This window comes from Spermophilus citellus (assembly GCF_964194105.1).
Source record: "Spermophilus citellus genome assembly, chromosome: 15".
NCBI lineage: Eukaryota > Metazoa > Chordata > Mammalia > Rodentia > Sciuridae > Spermophilus > Spermophilus citellus.
The window spans coordinates 1,772,998-1,795,233 of record NC_138195.1 but is presented as its reverse complement, the minus strand read 5'-3'; the positions used below and the strand labels follow the sequence as shown (position 1 = coordinate 1,795,233).

The following is a 22,236-nucleotide window of genomic DNA, read 5'->3' as shown; positions in this document are numbered from 1 at the left end:
AAATCACAAGCTTTATTCAGTGTTGAGAACAGAAGAACTAAAATGTGATTTGTGGAATGATTTGAAAGCAGGGCTTAAAAAATATCAAATAAATACTAAAATTACAAATATGATATAAATAATGAAAAATATCCAGGGTTTTACTATATGCACTCCTCTATATATGTTTTCAATCCTATTTCTTCTCATTATCACCATATTCCATACATAACTTGTACAGTTGGTTTCCTTCCCCAATTCTATTGGCAGAAGTTGATGAATCCATGTACCAGTATTGAACAATAAGAAGAGAGGTGGCAAGTGTTCAAGGGGTTACTAGGAAAGATGTCACCTTCTGCATGTTACTGAGTATGATGATGTGATGACAGGAAATCCTACAACCATCTTGAAACCTGGCTGCTGATGAAGCCTAGATACAGAGGAGAAAGAGCCAGGAGCCACAGAAGAGATGCAGGAACTCCAATCAACAGGTCTGGAGATGACAGAACTCTTAGGTAAAATTTCCTTTACTAATTTGAGATCTATTACTTGAAGCTAAAGGTATCCTGAGGGTATTTGATTTGTTTAATTTTTAAAAATATAACCTTAAAAATTATTTCTCTCTCTCTTTTTACCTATTTTTAAAAATATGACACCATAAGGCACATTTTCAAATATAATAGAAATAAACAAATTCTAAATACTCAACATGTCAGGTGAATTTTACTTTAACAATTATTATGTTTTAGATATGGCTTAGTGTGTCCCAAAGGTTCATGTGTCAAAATTTATCTCCCATTTTGAGGTATTAAAAGCATGGCAACTTAAGCAGAGTAATTAGATTAGATAAAGTCATCTGGGTGCAAATCCCATGATTGAATATTGGTGGCATTATAAGAAGAGATACTAGAGTGGTCACACACATGTGCTTCTGATCTCTTGCCATGGGTTGCACTGTACCACCTTGGGACTCTGCCAAAAACAGGTTCATCCATACTGTGAACCAAAATAGACCATCTTTCTTTACAAGGTAGTTGGTCTCATGTATTTCATTTTGGTACTGACAAAATAAACTAACAACTTATAAGTGTCTTTAAAATAGTCAATTATTCCTAATAAAAACTTGATTCAAACTAGTATTTTCTTATAAGTTAAAAAATAAATGCTAGTTTACATAGGTATTATTCTTTTAAACCACAAGAATATGAGGGTCTTCATTTAAAAAGTAGTTTTCAGTTTATTCTTAAGAGTAATATTTTTTTAGAAAAGTAGAAGTGTTAATGAAATCGGTCAAAATCATTTTCAGACATGTCTTCATTTTTTAAATGTTAAATTTTATTGAATATTTTCTCCATGTGTATAAAAATATTAAAAACATTAAAATGTCGATATGATACCACTACAAAAACTGTATTCTTAACCAACAATTTTCACTTAGAAAGTAAAAAAAAAAAATGAAAGGTTAAAAGGCACATATATAATGAGTCAGTTGTAACATGCAAACAGGCATCTACACAACAGAGTTGGCAATGTGTAGTAGGAGGCAAAACTGGACACAGCGGCTCAAGACATTGCTATGTAAGTTACCTTTACTGGAATCATTATCACAAATATGGAGGTTCTATTTGTTCATCAAGGCACTTGGGAACAAAACATTTCATTTTCTTTAAGAATGAGCTTCTATTATCAGCTAGGATGACTTGGACACACACATAAACAAAAACAGAATTAATAAAATTTAAATACATTAGTCAAGGAAATCCATAGGGTTATATATTTTGGTAAGGTGACAGTCATTTCTAATGGTGAAACCTAGAACTAAGACAACTCTACTAAGATGGTACTTTATGGTGCCATTAAGCTGTAGATACAATTTACCTAGACATCTGATAAATACTATCAATTCCTTGTGCGCAGAGGACAGAAGAATTCAGTTTCCTGGTATCTTGATAATCTGTGTACAAGCATCATCAAATGTTATTCAAATATTTGAACATTTTATAGATTGGATTATCCAGAAAGGGATGTCAAGGCCTGACACACCCTCTGCACTTCCTGTTGCCTGGTACCTTTCCTTAAGAACTCTTCACTTCTGAGGTAAAAATGCTTTCAACACATCAGTGTGAGAGCCAGTGAATTAGTTTCACATAAGTTTAACATAAATTCTTAAATTAGATCAATATTTACTAAAATACATGCCATGAACTTAGAATAATCAGACACATCCAAAAAATTTGGTGTACTTTTTATACAAAATACTTTATAGACAAAAGAGTTTATAGAAAGTATTGAGAATATGAAAGTATGGTGAAAGTAATAAAAGACAATAGAGACAAACTATTTGTATGTGTATATATAATATATAATATATATGGGTTTTATACATTTATATTTGTATATTTAAGATGTTCAAAATGTTTTGAAGCATGATGTCATAGACATCTAAAAATTGAAAATTTTGAGGTTAAAATTTAACTTTTGAACTATCAAAACTATAAACAAAGTGAGCATATTTGGACCGGATTTAAAATGAATTAAAATACAAAGAAATTTCACACATCCATGTAAATAAAAAACACCCCAATAAGAAAATAGTCTAAAATCATGAAATAGGTAATTAATCAGTATGAAAATATAGTCAAACAAAGCAATATCGAAGTATTCTGTTTTACATATCATGTCGAATTGGCCACAAAATCCCTTGTTCCTTGGAGTACATGGAAATGGGCACCTCTCTAGTTTGATAAATTAATGTAAGTGGCACAATTTTTCTGGACAATATTTACAATATCACTTTTAAGTTGCTTGCTCTTTTAATTCTTAATTCTAATCCTATTCATTTTCTTAAGAAAATAAGTAGGTATATTTGCATAATAACTTTGCAAGTATATTTATCCTAAAGTTGTTTATGATAAAGGAAAAGAGGAGAAAAGGAAAATATAACCTAGCACCATGTGTTTATCAACAAGAAATTAGTGGCATTATGAAATAATCATTGACCAAACATAAAAGTCATTACAATTATAGTCATTAAAATTATATTGAAATGGTTATTTGTGAACATGAAAGTTGACCATAGCATATTGTCAAATTTAAAAAGTAACTTAAAACAAAAATTTATATAATTCTACATTTCTCAAATTGTCTACGTATACACATATAGAAAAAAGTGTGGAGAATATGCACCAAATTTTAATATATCTGATCTGTTATCATAATACTTTACATATTACTCTTCATTTTGTCATTGTCCATGTTTTTTTTTCATTGACTTAGATTTTTAAATTTAGAACATGTGCAATGAATGTATTTATATATGTGCATATATATGTATATTTCTCATTCATTCATAGTCAAAATATTGCCAAAGAAAACTATTTTAATATTACTTTTGTACTAGTAAAATATGAAACAAAATATTTGAATATAAGGTTAAAGGATATAAAGCCAAAAAAAATGAAAACAACAATAACAAAAAAAATCATTTTCTAGATATCTTTGGTATGAGCAAATCAGAATTTTTGTTTTGTTTTGTTTTTGATACTGGGGATTGAACTCAGGGACATTTGACCACTGAGCCACATCACCAACCCTCTTTTGTATTTTATTTAGAGACAGAGTCTCACTGAGTTGCTTAGCACTCACACTGGCTTTGAACTTGCAATCCTCCTGCCTCAGCCTCCAGCAGCTGAGATTACAGCCCTGTACAACATAAGAATTTTTAAAGAAATTATTTAAATGTAAATAAATAACTCTTGCTGCTTTTTCCAAATGGATTTGAAGCAGCACATAATAAAAAGCCAATTATTAAATGCCTTTTTAAAAAGTGTAAAAAGGAGCTGAGTAATTTGATTGAAAGAAAGGAAAGAAAATATTTGGGAATGAGACTAATATAAAACTTATTCTAGAAAACAGTCCAAGCAATATAACTTCAATTAGTGAATTTCTGATCAATCAAGGCTGGAAGTGAATATTAATGGGCAACATAGCTCTCACAGTCTAATAAAAGGAGGTGTACATTTATAAAAATAAAGGAACTTACTGTTTGGAACCCTGAGAGAGCATCAGTAACATGGATCACTCTAAAACAGAGATTTAAACATAGATTTTAAACATATTTTCTATGTTCTATACATATGCATTTCATACTATTGGTATGTGACAAAAACTTATGGTATAACATTAAGCTGCATAGGCCTAAAATGATTTAAGACCAGCCCATCTTTGGGTCACCTGAACTGATACAGAACTATAATTTAAGGAATGTATAAAGTTTTACTATGCAAGCAACAATTTAGAAAACTAGAAAGGACTGGATTATAATAAACCAATAGAAAAAGTTAAAAAAAAATAGCTTAAAAAGCCAGTTTGTAGCCAACTTTAAAAACCTGTATAATTTTAAACCATTACAAAAACAACCATGTCCCTATACAAATTTAAAAGAAATTCAGCTACTCCCTGATACTTAAAACATTAACTCAAAATGAAATTAGACACTTAATTGAATGGGGACTACTAATTTCTAAACTTTTGATTTGTCAAAAACAATTTTGTTAAAAAAATTACAAAATTTATTGGTAAAAAATAAATTACTCTGTATTCCTTACTTTGAACATATTTTCACAGAAGAAATTAAAGCTAATCATATCATTCAAGTAAGAAGGAAAATATGCAATAGACTCACAATTACTTCAGCTGGTTCAAAATAGCATTAAGATATATCTAACCACATTTATTGCTCTGACTACTACATCAAAATTTAAAAAAAAATCTGTAATTTTAAAATGAAAAGCTGTGCCTCTGTAAAATGAACCAAGTTTCAGAGATTCATTTTGTTTCTTCACAAAAGTTTTTAAAAAATGTTTTTGTGTTAAAAAAAAGATCTAAATTTTTATCATAAAATTTACTAATAACGTAAGCAGCCATCAGTGGGCTCTAAAGTTCACTGAAGGCAATTCAGGCAGAGATCGCTATGGTTCCGCCACCTGCTATAAATGCTAGCTGGCGAGGTCAGTTATGCTTCTGGGCCAGGGCAATGTTCAGGGCTTTGGAGCCCAAGATGCGGCCATTCATCTCAGCCATGGCTGCGAGGGCCTCCTCGGAGGAGGAGAAGCAGATCAGGCCAAACCCCTTGCTCTGTCCTTCCTCCTGCATTACCTTCACTCTGTTAATGGATCCAAAAGAAGAAAACTCCTTCCGTAGTTTCTCATCATCGATGGTATCATCCAGATTCTTAATGTACAGTTTTACCCCCTGGCGTCCACGGATTCTTTCCTTTTTCTTCTGCTCAAACATTTCCTTTAGCTCAGCCTGTCTCTCTCCTTTCTTTTGTGCCCTGCCCACAAAAACCGGCTGCCCGTTTATGTCCTTTCCATTCATTTCTTTAACAGCCTTTTGGGCAGCCTGGTGGCTCTGGAAGCTCACGAAGCCGAAGCCTTTGGATTTCCCGCTGGCGTCTCTCATCACCTTCACACTCAGGGGGTTGCCATACTTGCTGAAAACCTCCTTCAGTCTCTCATCATCCATGTCATCCCCAAAGTTTTTGATGTAAACGTTGGTGAATTCGCTGGAGGCTTTGCTTCTGAGATCGGCCTCGTGATCCTTGCGGTTTTTGAATCTGCCAACAAATACCCTGCAGTCTTTGAGCAGCTTCCCGTTCATCTCCTCGATGGCCTTATCTGCCGCACTCTGGTTCTGAAAGTGCACAAAGCCGTAACCCTTGGAGCCTTGGTCATCACTCATCACCTTGGAGGAAAGGATCTTTCCAAAAGCTGAAAAATGTTCGTGCAGCGTCTTGTTATCTATGGATTTGTCCAGGTTTTTGATGAACACATTCCCAACTCCAGATTTCCTTAGGTGGGCATCCCTTTGAGACCACATGAGACGGATGGATTTGCCTTTTATCGTGTCAAAGTTCATGGTGTCTAGAGCCTTCTGGGCATCGGCCAACTGCAGGAAGTTCACGTAAGCGTAGCCCAGAGAGAGGCGGGTGACCGCGTCCCTGCAGATGCGGATGGACAGCACAGGGCCCACTGCACTGAACTTCCTGAACAACAGGTCCTCGGTGACATCTACGTGCAGGTCACCCACGTACAAGGAGGCCATGCGGTACTTGGCTTCTACATCCATCTCTGCACCACTACAAGCCTGTTCCCAGGAGTTCTCGGGGCAATTCCTGCAGGATCTGGGCCAGGCCACCGATGGGGCAGGCTAAATCTTGGTGACCTCAGGACAGCCGCTTCCTGGCCAATCAATGGGGTTCAGGTACAGCACCCCAAGCGCAGGCAACAGCCACATCAGAAAGGTCCACTGCAACCCAATTCCCCTTCTCAGGACTTGGCAATAGGACACTGAGCTCTCCAAGAAAGGATATCAGGACAAGACTTCCCTTTCCCACCAATTTGCGAGAAACCTTGCAGAGCCGGGCTGGCCCTCCATCTGAGCGATCTCCTCAGGAGCCCCGGGTCGCCGGTTTCTGAATAAAAATAGGCCTCACTCGACCAGTTTAGAGTTACAGCTGCTCGGGGAGGGACTCAGCAAGTTGTGACCCAGGCAGAGCCGTGCAGGGCGGCCTGGTCGCCGAGGGGAGTCCTCAGCCCGCCTGGACCCGGTTCCGCCGCGCCGTCCCGGCCAACGCGGCTGCGGGCTCCTGAGCCCAGCGCCTTCGGAGCCCAGCGCGCGGCGGCGGGACGCGGGGACCGAAGCGGGCGCAGGGACCGGGAAGATCAGGCCGCGCTCACCCGCAGCTCCGGCCGCGGCGGGAAACCCGGAACTCGCGCGCCCAACTTCCCGCGCGCTCGCTGCCAAGTGGGATGTTTTTCCATATTTCCTGAGAACGTTTTTCCTCCCCTGCCCCTTGACACACTTCCCACCGCGCTCGGGTGGCGGGGCCGGGAAGCAGGGGGCGGTGACCTGGGTGGAGGAGGGCGGCCCCGGGGAGTGGCCCAGCCAGCCCACCCGCCCGCGGGCTGCCGGGCGGCCACCTGCTCGCCTGCTGCCCAGCGACGGCTGCCGGCCACTCCGGGGCCAGTCCCGACCTCCGCGCCCGCCCCGCTGAGCGCCGGGGGTCCCGTCGCTGCAGCCTCCACGGCCGCCGGGTCCCAGGACGGAAGCCTGACGCGCGGCCTGTCCGAAGTGGGCTCCGCAAAATGCGCTCCGCGGAAACCGGTTAAGCGCTTTCTCGGGATAAAAGTTTTCCTCAACACTTCGGAAAAGTTTGCTTTTCTCCTTTAGAAACCTTTAAGCTGCCTTGCGCTTTCCCATATTTACAAGGTACGGTAAGTCCCAGGACCCCAGGAGCCAGGCCCACGGTGTTCTCAGGGATTTTCAGAAATGAGATACACGGTGGTTATTGAATAAATCAACTCCGTGAAAGAGAGGTACTTAACCTGAGGCTGCTTTTGACAGTGCGAGATGCGGAGATAGCAGCACTTCTCAGGGGGTGCTGTATGTACATACTCAGTTAATTAATGGATTCTGAGATGTCTGACACAATACCAGGCCTGAAGTAGATTTCACTCACATTAGTCTCTCGTTCTTTTACCATTAAACAAAACGATTTAATGTCGTTCGTATAAAAGTTTAAAATTGTAATCATAGTATAGCATAGAAAGTCAAAGTCAGTTATCTGCACATCTGAATGGGTGAATCTACTTTTGTAAGGAAAATTCAGTACTTTGCACACTTTCATGGATATACTTTGGGATCTTGTTTAAAAGCAGATTCTGACTCAGTAAAGTAGGATAGACCCAAGACTGTACATTTCTGACAAGCTTGTGAGTGATTCAAAATCTCCTGGTCTCTGATTTATGCTCTGAATATCAGTAATTTGCAACTAGATGAGTCCTGATTTAGTGGGAGAAAAAAATACATATTTCTCTCTTAGTAATAATATTTCAGCAAAAATCATTATTAATACACGTAAAAGCAACATGATTTCCACTCTAGAACTGTGTTATTCAGCTTTTCCTTGCTGCCATCAAAATACTCAACAAGAACAACTTAGAGGAGAAAAAGTTTCTTGGCTCACAGTTTCAGAGGTATATTCCATGGTAGATCAAGTCAGAAGTTCTGGGCCCAACAAGAGTCAGAATATCCTGGGGGAAAATTGTGTCAGGGGAGGGCTATGCGTTTAATGGCATCCAGGAAGCAGAGTACCCAGCCCCCAACAAAAGGAGTAGTTCCAGGGAGGGCGTGTCTTCAGTGACCCACCTCCACCAATAATGTCCCACAGGCCTAGAGTTACCACCCTGTCAGTCCATTCAAACTAGGAAAAACTGCTTAGGTTACAGTTCTCAAAATCCAATTATTTCACCTCCAGACATGTCTGCAGTAAGACTAGAGCTTATGTGGCACACTTCATATCCAAACTATGATGATAATCTAAATTTCTGTTAGCCTATATAAAATTTCATATGTGGGGGACCATAATATGCTACCCTAAACTATGAAGAGTTGTTGAGCTGAATACAATTAAGATCCAGATGCAGGAACTCTCTTTGACTTCTCTCAATTTGCCTAAAAGGAAGGCATAAATTCACAAACACAAAAATATCCTGCTCTCCTCTCTACTGGGGAGAACAGTGATTGACCACTAAAGAACGTTGGAATCTTATGAGACTGGAGATAGTACCAGATGAAACTACATTAGGAAACTTTACTAACTAGTCTTTGCCTGCCAGTTATTTGCCTTCCCTTTACTTGTCTCCCTAAGAGACTCAAAATCTTTTTGTTTTGTCTTGGTACTTTTCGAATAACTTTTTATTCTTTGTTGAAGATGATGTATGAGTTGGAATTTAAAGATACTTCTCTGAGATCTATTTTCTGGTATCTCCCAAGGATATATGAAGTATACATGTTAATAAACTCCTACACATATACTTTTGTTTTTCTTTAGTCAACCTGTCTTTTGTTACAAGAATTTGTTCCAACCAATGACCTGTGGGTTGAAACAAAATATATGTATTATTCTTCCACTATAAACAATGGATCTATGATTACTCCCAGACAAGTCTCGATTGATGGTTTTTATTTGTGAAACTTTTTGTATGTGAGTTATTCCTATAGGATCTGTTTTAGTCAGCTATATCACTACTGTGACTAAAGGATCTGACCAGAACAATTTCAGGGAAGAGAAGTTCAATGGAGGCTCACTGTTTCAGAGGACTTAGTCTATAGAAGTCCAGCTCCAATCCTCGGAGTTGGAGGTGAGGCAGGACATCATGGTGGAAGAGTGTGGCAGAGGGAACCAGCTCACATGGTGAACAGGAAGCAGAGATAGGCTTCACTTGCCAAATAAAAGTATATACCCAAACCCTTGCCCTAATCCACACCTCCTCTAGCCACACCATACCACTTCAGTTCCCACTCTGTTACCCTCCCCTCATTGTATTTCTGTTTTCTAGATAGCTGAAGCTCAGCAGCTTTATTCCACCAAACCTTTCTGCCATGATGCTCCACCTCATCCCAAACAGAGCTATGTAACAGCTGACCATGGACTGAAACTGTGAGTCACAGTACATTTTTCCTCCTCTAAGATGTTTTTGTCAGGTATTTTGATCACAGCCACAAAAAGCTGATAAATCCATCATATATACATGATACCGAAATATTCAGGTAATTTGTGAGTTTTTCATCTTATTTAGCATAATTTTTCACACATCATTTTAGGGAAAATGAGGAAGAGTGTTCAAATTCTTATTTTGGTCCTATGGTCCTATTTCTAGTAAGTTTATATAACTGATGCTAACCCTATTTTAGTAAATGGCCAACAATTTTGGCCCTGCTTATTCATTTTCCTCTTTGTACTAATTTAATTTTTGTAGTTTAAAAAGCAGCGTTTTTAGGCATCTATGGTTTCTTCCCTTTAGTTCTCCACAGCTCATCTATTTTCAGTTGTGTTCACTCAGTAATTTCTTATTTGGGGATGTCTTGTGCATCTTCCCCTTTGCTGTTGCCTTGGCTTCTGTTCCTTGCATATGATTGCACAAGCCTCAACTATTCCTGCTCGCTTGTCAGTCTGTCTCTACGTCAGTCTGTCTTGCATTTTGCTGCCAGAATAATTTCACTAGCATCTTCTTCATAAAATTTTAGTAAAAATTAATAAATGACTTTCAAGGCTTTGCAAAATCAATCCTTTTCTGACTACATATATCTTCTGTCAAGTTGATCCTGCATCTATTTTATATGTAAATGCAGTTAATTCTTTTAAAATATTCCTTTTCTTAGTGATTATCCAAATTCTACCACCACTGAGTCCTGTTTAATATATTTTCTCCTATTAATCCACCTGACACTGATTATTTTTCCTTTTCTAAAGCAAATTATTTATTGTGTGAATTATATTATGAAACTCATTTTGGTATGAGTTAATCAGATTTGATGCACATTGACTTAAAATTTATGATGTTAGTTGTATTATGCTTGTCTTAGCCAGTTGTTATAGCTATTTATATGTGTCTTTTTTTATTTTCTAAATGTTCTGAAAACATTTCCCTTAAAATCCAGTGTTTTGTCTCATTTTAAAAAATGTAATTTTACCAAATCTTGTGTCATTTAACTAAGTTGATTTTCAAAGTACAAGTTTGTTTCTTGTTTGGCTCTCAAAATTAAGTGGGAATAAGATTTATGATTTGCTTAGATGGCAGAAAAATTGTCAGTGTCTCTCTTTAATGATATTGATGGCAATAGAAGCTATTGCTTACCATTGTAGCTATTTATGGATAAATTAATAAATAACTAGCTGGGGTATGGAAATGCCTTGTAAAATAAAAATTTGTTGTATTAATTCTATTGAAGGAATTCCCAAGGTCCACTTGCATCAATCATAACTCTGATGAAGTGAACTGTTATTGAATCGTTTTTATTATTCTTCAAAATGGTCACAGATATTTAATAGAAAATAACCCAATGAATGAAACGTGCTTTTGTTATATTATAAAACATCCATGTTCAATATTTGCTGCAAAGTATAATAGTGCATCCTTCAGATTATTAGTTTCAATTTTGTTTGACAACAATTATAGTCTCTTTCCAGTTGCAATGTTTTCTGACTTTTTAACCCAACTAGTGTTAACTTTTTCAGAGGAGTATGCTGAGATTTATGTTTCAGAATTGGATTCTCTTCATGGAGCACATTGAAATTTCTCTGTAAGAAATGCTTGATGACTAGTGAATCTTGAGGAGAGACTCAACTCAATTAAAAAAAAAATACCAGTTAGAATGTTAGGCAGTACAGTCATAAAACTAAAATAAAACACAGTATCTTTCCCCAAAAGTCTCATGGACCATTATTGGAAAAAAATAAATTTTAAAAAATATAAAATTTAAAAAAATATAATATCAATATATCAGATAGAAATTTAGCATGAAAGAGATAAAGTTTTAAAACATTTTTGGAAAGAAAATGGTACTAAAGAAATTTAGAGACAAGCAAGTGTTGGTATCATGTGATTCAATATTGTTGGAATAGAAAGTATAAATAAGGCAGAATTTTCTTCACATTTCACAAATGTAATTGTAATGTGAAGTTAATATAAAAGGCAACTGCTGGAAACATGGAATCTTTAAAAAAAAAAGTACAAATTATATGGGGATCCCAAATTGCTGTTTTGTCCAATGAGCTCTCTGTAGAAGTGAAAGCCTTTCTGCTACAGCAAAAACTGTTTGTTACTTATAGCTAAGTATGAACTGTTTCATGTATGAAAAGGATTTTCAAACAAAATATCTCCTATTTTAATTAGACCAAAGTAGATTCTGAAGTCTATGGAGTCAGACATAGTCAACTACTGATGAAACTAGTTCAAGGATGGAGAACATGGTGTTCACTAAGTCACACACAATTGGTGATGGAAAGTGCTCATTTAATGTTCTTCAGATCACTATGCTCAGATGGGTGATCAGAAACCATTCGCTTCATCAGTTTGTCCTCTCTACTTTATTTACCTCCTGTCCACCTGTTCCACACCCTGACTTACCCCTTGGTGTTAACACTGTTTTGCCAAAGCCAGAGAAACTCTTCACTCAAGTCTTCAGAGTTGTTTCTGTAAACAGCTGGACTTCTCTGTCTCCAATGCTGAACAACTCTCAAGACAGACATCCATTTTATTAGAATGTCCCAAAGCATCAACCTCATTATTAAAGTTCAGGTAGAACAAAGGAGGATGAAAAGATTGGAGAATTCCCTGCCTGTTCAGTTTTTTTTTAAATTAATGGAATGCTGTGCTTGACAATTTAGCCTATTTGTCTACAGTAAGCCAAAAGAAGTAGTCATGGAAATTCCTATCTAGAAAGCAGTGTCCTAGCTTCCACAGGATGAATCTCAAAGGCCTGTGGATTAAGATCTGTGAGAGTCAGTCCAGGAAAGACAGTGGCATCATGGATGCTGGTATAACAAACCATGACAGGTTGGCAGAACTAGTGGAAACTGATCTCTTGGGTATCATGGATTTCCTCTTCTCATTTTCCTCCACCTTTCATGTATTGCTCCCAAGAAGAGCCTTACTCAATCATTTGAATAGGCTGTTACCAGTTTAGAGTAGGTAATCACCTTCTCCACTCACTGACCCAGGCCCATTTCTGTAATGCGTACAAAGGTTTTATGATGCTCCAACTTTTCAGACTTTCTGAATGCAACTACACAAGACCAAACAGACAAAAAGTTCTGTCAGATATGAAGCTCTTTTCCTGAAGTTTAATAATGCCTGCTTCCAAAGCAAAATCCTTTCTTCCAGTGGCAACTCTGAGATCTTTTGATGCTAGCTGTTATGCTAAGCTGCCAGAATCACTAGACAACTGGGGATGGGGGGATAAGACTTGTCCTTACCATTAGCTTCTTCCTATTTATATCTTCTCTACCATTACTATGCATATAAATATGGACACATTTGCTATTTTTCATTATCCATCACTCCCTGCCACCACACACACAGATACCACTGACATTATCTTTAAATGTAAGTTCCATCAAGGAAATAATTTTTTCTGACTTAGTTACCAGTTTATTTTCAGTGCTTAGAACAAGTATTATAGTACAACAGGTCCTTAAAGTTGATGCTTTGGGAGTTGGCAGGTAATTCTTCACACATCTTTCACGTTTCTTTGCATCTTGGAAATGAAGGCATGGAGTGCTTCTTGTGGAGTATGGTTTAAAAGATATTTGTACAGCAAATAGCTTTGGAAGATAGAGTAGGTTTTTTTTTCCCTGAAGCAAAGGGCAAAGTTGTTTATAGGCTTGCAAGTTAGAGATATTGTTCTCTCTTTGTACCAATGAGCAGGCACATCTTCTGCCTATCCCAAAAGAACAAGCTTTCTAAGCTCTGGGTTATTCTACTATTAGGCAACCCACTATGGACAGGTGTCTCCTGAACTAGTGCACCCCACTCTTGGGGTACTGTCAAAAGAAAATGCTAGTATACTGGGAGTTGCTATTACTTAAGAAATTTCTCGTCTCTGACCTAAAAACACTGTTTTTTATACCAGCATTTACAAAACTATGGCAAATAATTTCTTAGTTGATAAGTAGGGCAAAATCTTAGACCCTTCAGAGTTCTTGATATTAATAATGAGGATAGGATGATGACAAAGACATTGTTTTTTAGAAAATAAAGATAGAGGGCCTTATGCAGAGATTTATGGGATTTGAGGGAAATTTATGGGATTTGGCAGCAAAAACATTGCCCAGCTAGTATCATTGATTGTGCATAAAATAAATCTTCCCAGTTCCCAACAGGAAGTCAGATCCTAGAAACCCATTCAAATGTGTTGAGATATTTCCAGGAATGGAGCAAGTTAAATTTCCAAGGCTTTGTTGGATACTAATTGCTGAAGACACAATTTGGCCTGGTCCCCTGGTAGAAGAAAGTGTCAAAATTCTCCTGATTGGCATAGTTCACAGGATTGGCCTGATGGGCCCATTCAATGTACTGGTTTTGTTGATTTTAAAACTCAATTGACAACTCATTTCAAAACTAAATATATATTAGAATTTCAGTGGTCGATGCTCAGACATTCCTACAAATTGGCCGATTAAAGACAACCTTCTTTGGCACACTGGCCTTTCGTAATAAATCTTTGCTCTTTACAGAAACATCTAAGTGCATCATCTAGAGGCTTGTGTTTCAGACAGCAATCCAGCTGCTGATTGAACCTGCACCACTCAGGTTACTTCTGGTACTGATGGGCTGTCAGTGCATCTTACATTTCATGACTGTTTATGTAGCAAAGAATGCCACAAAGCATGGAGTCTTGCTTACTCCCAGCAATCTCCACTGGGTGCTATCTCCTGGGGCTCTGAGTACTGCCCCATCACCACTGACTGGCATTCAGCTCACAGTGTTTCTTGCTGTTCGAGTTCAGCCATCCCACTGTAACTTCATTGTGGTCAACATTGGAACTAAACTGCTACCATCTTTGGCTTTTGGAATCAGGAATATTTGTATTTGACCAAGCAATATTTTATCCCAAAACCTATTTGGCCGTGGTCTGATAAACAAGTAATTTAGTGGACGTTCCATACTCCATATTCACTGACATCTGGTAACATGGAGGGTTGGAATCTCCTGCCCCAAATTAAATACAAAAAAATTCTGACTCTGCTTTCCTTGACATCTCCTGGTCTACATTTTTAGTAGGTGAGTTTAGTCACTGAATGTAGCTGTTCCCAGCCAGTGAGCATTTCACTTGGCTACTTCCTGGGTAATATTCAGGACAAAAAGAGCAGATTTATAGACATATAATAAATAGTCGGCATTCTACTCTGTTCATTCCTGAGACACATGCCTTTTGTTTGCCCTAATAGTATCACTATGCCAAACCAGCTGGTCTGCTCTCCAAGAGTCTGCATGGCCAAATGGTGCCTTGTGGGTTCAAACTAGATTCTGATTCAGCCAGCTGGATACTCTTATTGGATTAGCATATTTATATGTCATAATTATAAAGACTATTTGTTCAGTACACTACACACCACATCCCTTGATTGTGTTCTATGCAGCTAAAAATAGGAGACATATGGATATGATAAGTTTCATAAAATATCCTTGTGACCTATGACCCCTTATGGACAAAAGTCTGGGTGCAAGTATGGATGATTGGGAAAACTGTGGAGTTATAGCTTATGAAGTGGGACATAACAATTCTTTTGCACACAAGAGCACTTCGTAAGTATCCAGGGACTATCTTAGACTTCAAGAGGTATGGTGAAGAGGGGAAGGTTAATGATCTTTGTCTCTTAGAATCACCGCAGAAAGTTGCTCATGAAGAAAAACACAATGTGTGCCTCTCCCAAACTGTGGAAAGCACTTTAAATTTAAGTGACTGCTGAGTCTTCCTTTCTCTACCACATGGAAATCTGAATCATGATTTGAATGCTATTCCCCTAAACCTTGCTGTGAAGTCTATTGAAAACAGCAGGGGGTGGCCTCAGCTCCTGCACTTCCCCTGCAAATCTGCTGTCAATGCCCCACATGTTTTCACCACCTCCTTTTCCATAGTTATTATTCAGTTATTCGATGGAGTAGATGAATGGGACCCAGGTGTTGGCACAACAAAAAGAGTGTGGGTTGGACTGACTGCTGTCAGGCACTCACATTCTATTTGAACTTGACTGTAGAATGCTAAGACATATCAGTTATTGGGATGACAGGTGGAAGTCATCATCAGCCTGTACCCCTAAGATGGTAGGTCCCATGTGGAGTATTGTACCCCAAAAGGTTAATTAAATGTGGATTTTTATCTGAATCTGCTTAGAAGCCACACATTGGCTTGCCTCTATGCTGTAAATATAGTAGCTTGAACCTTAGAAATGATCACAAGAGATCTTCAAGTGTTTAATGGCATGATGCTAGTTTATCATGTAGGTCTCAGATGACTGTGGAGAGGTTTCTAAAACAAAGCAACCCTTGGGTGATCTTTCCAGATTTATTATTTAGATGTAACCTCTATACAATTATCTCCATAATGGGAGCCATCCAATTAGAAACCGTGACAAGAGATTTGATCCTGGCTTTACTGTGAATGGCCCTGAAAGGCATTCATACCTCACCTCACCATCCAAGTTAGTTATGAATGATAGAATTATCCTAGACATTGTCCTTGAAGCTCAAAGCAGTTTTATGCTATCAAAAATATATCTTACTGAAGCTCCATTAATGACTGATTTCAGGTGGTGGTAAGGTAAACACAGAAAAATAAGAAGAAAGTTATTCTCCATCTCAGGTAGAGCCTGGTAGTTTATAGGAGTTGCTCAATCCCAGGCCTAGCCCCCTCATGCACATGGCTGAGGTCAATACTACAAACATGCCATATTCTGTTGCTTAGAGTCCTGTTGATAGTAGCCTTGCTATCAACAATAGATACAGAATAAATTGAGCAGACTAACTCCTCCCAACAGTGTGTACTGATGGGAAAATTTTCCAAAAGAAAAGGTGGTATAGAAATAAGAGGAGAATTCTCCATCAGCCATTTTGTTTCTGTGTGATTTGCAAGCAGGGTCTGACTGTTAAATTTCCAGACATATAAACATCTTTTCTGAGATGTTTATATGGCAAAACGCCTCAGAAGATAAGTGTATCCATCCACAACAAAAAAAGAGAATGTATTCTCAATGTCTCATATAAAAGACCTCCATTCCCTAATCTCAGAATCCCCTCATTTAATGTAAATTACTAAACAAATAGGTATCAAATGACATAGTCATTACATAGTCCTTGGGGATCAGGGATCAGGCAATTGCCAAGAAATGGTTATAGACTGACTACAACTATTCTTGTGAGTAACAATATTTTTTTTCTCTGACTCATCAGTCTCATGTCTTCTATCATACATGAAACTATCATGCTGACTGGGTAGATCGGAAGTAGAGGAAAATATCCAAGTCTTCCTAGTTTTTGGCATTGAATAAATGAATTAATTATGGACAATCTTTGTCATGTATGGAACAAGGATTCTTATGGTTTTGGAAGATCACACTTACCCTGCAGGCATTTTTTTTGTCCCTTACTGGTAGCATTCCACATTTCTTACCTGTGCTCAGCACCACTCCTGCATCCCCAGTTAGTGAAGTGATGATGGATGTAAGGTTGTATCAGTAAGACTGGAAGCTACCTGGTGTACTGACTTTAGTTACTTTTTCTTTAAAAATCCATTAAGTTCCTATGTTTCAATTCTGTGAACACTTCAACAAAATTGACAGAGGTGCACCAAAATAGGCTGAACGTTATAATTGAGAGTTTACATATTTCTTCATATGTTTATGTACATATATTTGTTTCTCAAATATTTTCCTACTAATTTTCACAAAATTATAGCACTCCAAAAACAGTATTTATTTCAAAATGGTCATAGTGACATTTGTTACTCAAATATCTTAAGATACCCTGTATTAAGATAGTTGGGAATTAAAATAATTTATGTGTGTGTGTGTGTGTGTGTGTGTGTGTGTGTGTGTATATGCCTATAGGACATCCATATTATATATATATATATATATATATATATATATATATATATATATATATAATACACATATTTCATATATATAATACACACACACACACACATAGACACCCATAACTAGGTACCTGGTTAGTTCCTGATTTCAATTCAGAATGTATATTTTTAATACTCTTTGTGCCTATTGTCCTAAGTAAAATTTTCTTTCAGCCTCACAACATAATTGAAAACAACTTCTGTTTAGAATACATTTTGGCATTTTGTACTCTGTCAAAACTTTTCTTTAGAGTAGTCAGATATGATGCTTATTCTGTCCACAACCACCTCAGAGGAAGTCTTTAAAGACTCTATAATCTTCTTGTTTTTCAGTTTCTGCAATACTTCATTTTAGTTTTTGAAGCCAAGCCATGCACACCCTATAAAAATAATCATGACTTTTAAAACCCAAAGATATAGAGGATAGTCTGGACTGCTTGTCCTATTTCTTTTCTAACACTGATAATCCAGGGCTCCTTGGTGGGCAGGTTACAATCCAGGCTTGACTGGGGTTCTGCCTTAGCTCTACCGTAGCCTGTGTGTCCCTTTTTTCTTTTTCAAGAATGAGACATTGACATCTCTTTAATATCTATAGTCACAGCATCCTTCACCATGGCCTCCTTAAAATCTTATGTTGAAAGGTATAGACTTGGATGGATTTCTAGTTAGAAAAAAATCCCTTTTTGAAATGTAGCCTCTGACTTAGGAACTATCCTAGAGCTTAGATACCCGTTTTCAGCTTTATCCCTCCCAAAGAATCAGTCATTTCCACATCTCAGGCTGAACTATGCCATGCACCACTCTGTTAGGAGTTGCTGACAATTGTAAATTGATTCAAGGTAATCCGTTGCTGCACTAGAATTTAACAATCCCTAGAGAGAGAGACCTTATAAATGCAAGCCTGCCTTTATGTCCTACAAAGTCTCCAACTTTATGCAAATTCAGTGTATTAGTGCTGTCAGTCAACTATGATCACCTTTCAGGACACAAGGAGTCAGCTTGAAATGGAAAGCCTGAAATTCTTTCTCAGTGATTTATCTTTTCTATTCTATATGCATTTCTCTCACTTCCCCAACTTCTTTGGTTTATCTTAAAACATTTCTTGTGAAAAAGAGCAGCAAAATTTGTTGAACATGGATCCTGATATTCCTCCAAGAGGGGCACATATGAAACAGGATACATTGTATTCCTGGTGATGTAGGTTGATTGCTTCTTCATGCCATATTATTTTTTAGAAGAGGTTATCATAATGAATGTTATTTTGGAATAATATTCATTTTTAATGACCCTGCCATACCCATGGTGAGGCAAAGACCACAGAAAGAGAAGCTGGGTCAGCCACAGCATCATTTTAATTATTATTGACAGGAGCCTATATTAAGATAGTTGGGAATTAAAATAATTTAGAGATGGTATGTTGCTATATATGTTTGAGTTGAAACTGGTATGTAATCCGAAGTTATACTTTATGTTTTACAATGATTCTTTTAAATTTCTGTGTGTGTGTGTGTGTGTGTGTGTGTATTTTTTTTTCTTTTTTGGTACCAGGGATTGAACTCAGGGCCATTTGCCCACTGAGCCACATTCCCAGCCCTATTTTGTATTTTATGTAGAGACAGGGTCTCACTGAGTTGCTTAGTGCCTGGCTTTTTCTGAGGGTGACTTCGAACTCACATACCTACTATCTCAACCTCCTGAGCAGCTGGGATTACAGGCATCTGCCACTGTGCCTGGCAATTTCACTATAACTTTTAACAGCAACTATCTTTCTATCATCACCTAAATCTCAATCACTATGTATAAAGTATTAAGCACAGAGTATTTGAGAAAACTACTTACTTAAATTCGTACTAATATTATCAGTTTTACTTAGTCTTGTCTAATCTTTTTTGAAAATAATCTTAAGAGGAAAATAAGATTCTCATTTATTTCCTCTATTCTCATCTATCATATAGATGTCACACAAAGAAATCTTAGTTTGTCCAAGTAATTATAATAAGCAAGAGAGAGAGAATTTTAATCTATGTCTCTGTAATTTCTGAAGTATGCACTTACCATTGTTCATACTCTGTTCACTTTAAATATAATTTCTGATCTCAGAAAACCTGGTGGTGTCTATTTTTTTAAAACACTATCTAAGTAACTTAGGAGACATTTTAACAAAAGAGAGGATAAAAACAACAAAATTTTATATTTTCCATCATCACTCAAATTTATATGCCCAATTGTTGACTTAATTCAAAATGTTCAATCTTTATCCTCTGTATCTTTATTCCTGCTCTTTATTTTCCATTTATGTCTTGATAACACATCTAGTCTTCCTCTAGGCTAGCTAATTAAGAAATTCACAAGACTGTATGATGTAAGGTCCCCAAACACAGCTTGTCAAGAAGGCATCAGAGAAGAGCCCGTCCACAGGCTATGAAAGAGGTGTTGGGAGAATCCAGAATATGCTATTTTGATGTACAGGGATTTTGAGCTAACAAAACCCTTAGGGATCTCCTGACCCACTGGAATTTGCACAGAGACACAGCTGAAATTCTCTCCAGCTCTTCTGTTCCCAGAAGAAAAAATGGGCTAATTTCAAATGACCCACAAAAGCCCACTACTCAGGAAAATTTCAGAGATGATCCATAATCAAAAAGAATGGGAGGCAAGGGTGATAAAGGGTAAAAGGCCACATTCTAGGAATGCAGAAAATGAACATGGAATCACATTTTAGGAGAAAATAAAGAATAGCTGGTGATATAAGGCTGGCTTTACAAACATTTCTGGGATTTTCTTTTTTATTCCATTTGTGAAAGGGAGATTGTGAATATAAAATCATTTGATATAATAATGGAAGTCAACAATATTAGAGCTTAATATGAGACCTACTGTTACAAGCATGTTCTGTGAATTATTTAATTTTTATAAAACTGCACCAAATACTATCATTTAATCCACTTATAGAGGAAGAAAACAAGACAAAGAGGGTTTAAAGAACTTGCATAAGGTCATGTGGATAAAAACCTAGGTAGTCTGATTCCATGATCAGTTTTTTTTTCCCTTGATGTCTTTTGTTGGAAATGTCCCAGAAGTCAACATCTCACTTCAGACACTGTGAATGGACCATTTTTGAAGATTCTTTCTAGATAAGAGATGGGAAAGTGGCTGTATCCATTGTCTCCCTAGCTGTCTCAAAGACTGTATCCAGTATTACTTACCAACCTCTGACTCAGATGCCTTCCTGGTTTACTACCTACTTGCCAACTAAACTCTTGATGATTCTGTGGTCCTCCATCCCCATTACTAGACTGGAGTCTTCCTCCTTACACTGGTAATCCATTGAACATTTTCCCTGGCCTTGAGTGTACCAGTAGTCTTCTCCATCCCCTGTACCCTTTACCCTCCTCACTTTCCTCCAGCCTAATATCATAGGTTCAGTCTTTCCTAACATTCAGTCATACCAACATCAACCTCATCTGTACCCTCATATCCCTGCAAATGCAAACCAGGTCAGAGCAGACATCCAACTCCTTTTACAGTGCAGGACTAGATAGCTGGAAGGCTTTAGAGACACAATTTCTGTTGACAGACAATGTAAGCTATGACAACTCTTTTTGTTGTTGTTGTTATTAAACTTGCTTGTATTGATTTTTTATGTCATGTGCATTTTAAAATGTCATCAACAACCCTTCATCTAGTCTTTAACTGGCATATTTTATTTTTAAAACCATTTCAACTTCTTATTTTTCCTTTCATAAACCACAACTTATTTTCTCTTCCTTTATTGATTATTAGTTGGGACCTTTTTGTTTTATTGATGCTTTAATCTTTTATGGCTCTTAGAGTATTTATTCTAAATGGTTGTTTATTTCTGCTCACAGTAAAAGGAAACTACTGAACACACACAAAAAGTTGCATTACTTAATCATTGACCTACCTCATCCTGTATGCTACAGCCCCATTTGTGGTAAAGAAAAAAAAATTATTAATATGTTATTATAGGACATTTATGTACATATTTTAGTGTCTATTTCCCTCTTTCCAGTTAAATTAAGCACCTGCTGATAAGGACTATGTCCAGCATCATTTTCTTCCAGAATTTAGCATATCTGACAAGTACCAAACAAATATTTCTTAGAAGCATATCTGAGTCAATATTATTTCACATATGTATTAAAAACCACCTAAAATACCATATTCTTAAACCAGGAACAATTTGACATTCAGATTACCTTGTACATTTCCTATATATTTATTTTCTGCTCAGTATAAAAAATATACATACCAACATCTAGCTATACATAGCACTTAAACATCCATACATAAAAATATGTGCATGTACATTTTTACTCTTCTAAACTATTCTTAAATAATTATACCAAATATCTTTGCAAAATCTAAGAAGAATATTTACTCAAGTAATCTGAAGATATTTAAGTGTAGTTTCTGAAAATTATAGGTATTGGTGTTCTTCCCTGTTATGTGTGAAAATGAATAAAGAAGTAGAAATAAAATTTTGCTGCCATATTTTAATTTTAATTATAGTTATTAATTCTATTGCTTTTATCAATATTTTAAGGAAATCACCCCATGAATATTCATCTGTAATTCATCTTTACTGAAAAGGCTATACAGAGAAAAAAGGTGGAATTAACAAAGAATAATACATACTGATTACATACCTAACACTTCCTTAAAAATATCTTTCTAGTGTGATTATTCAAAATATTCAATGGAAATGAAACATCCCTGCATATAGTTTGTTGAGCTGTCACAAATTCTGAT

The 22,236-nt window shown here is 37.0% G+C and overlaps 1 protein-coding gene across 1 annotated transcript; it reads right to left on the bottom strand.

Annotated features, from left to right (window-relative positions):
- Positions 1-4,600: 4,600 nt before the first annotated feature.
- LOC308634285 (polyadenylate-binding protein 4-like) lies at positions 4,601-6,129 on the bottom strand. Its single transcript, XM_081268093.1, has one exon. The coding sequence runs from the start codon at positions 6,106-6,108 to the stop codon at positions 4,990-4,992; it is 1,119 nt and encodes a 372-aa protein (XP_081124219.1). The 5' UTR covers positions 6,109-6,129; the 3' UTR covers positions 4,601-4,989.
- Between the last annotated feature and the right edge of the window lie 16,107 nt (positions 6,130-22,236).

Coding starts and splice junctions, on each gene's coding strand:
- LOC308634285 (XM_081268093.1), bottom strand. CDS start 6,108: ATGGATGTAGAAGCCAAGTACCGCATGGCCTCCTTGTACGTGGGTGAC.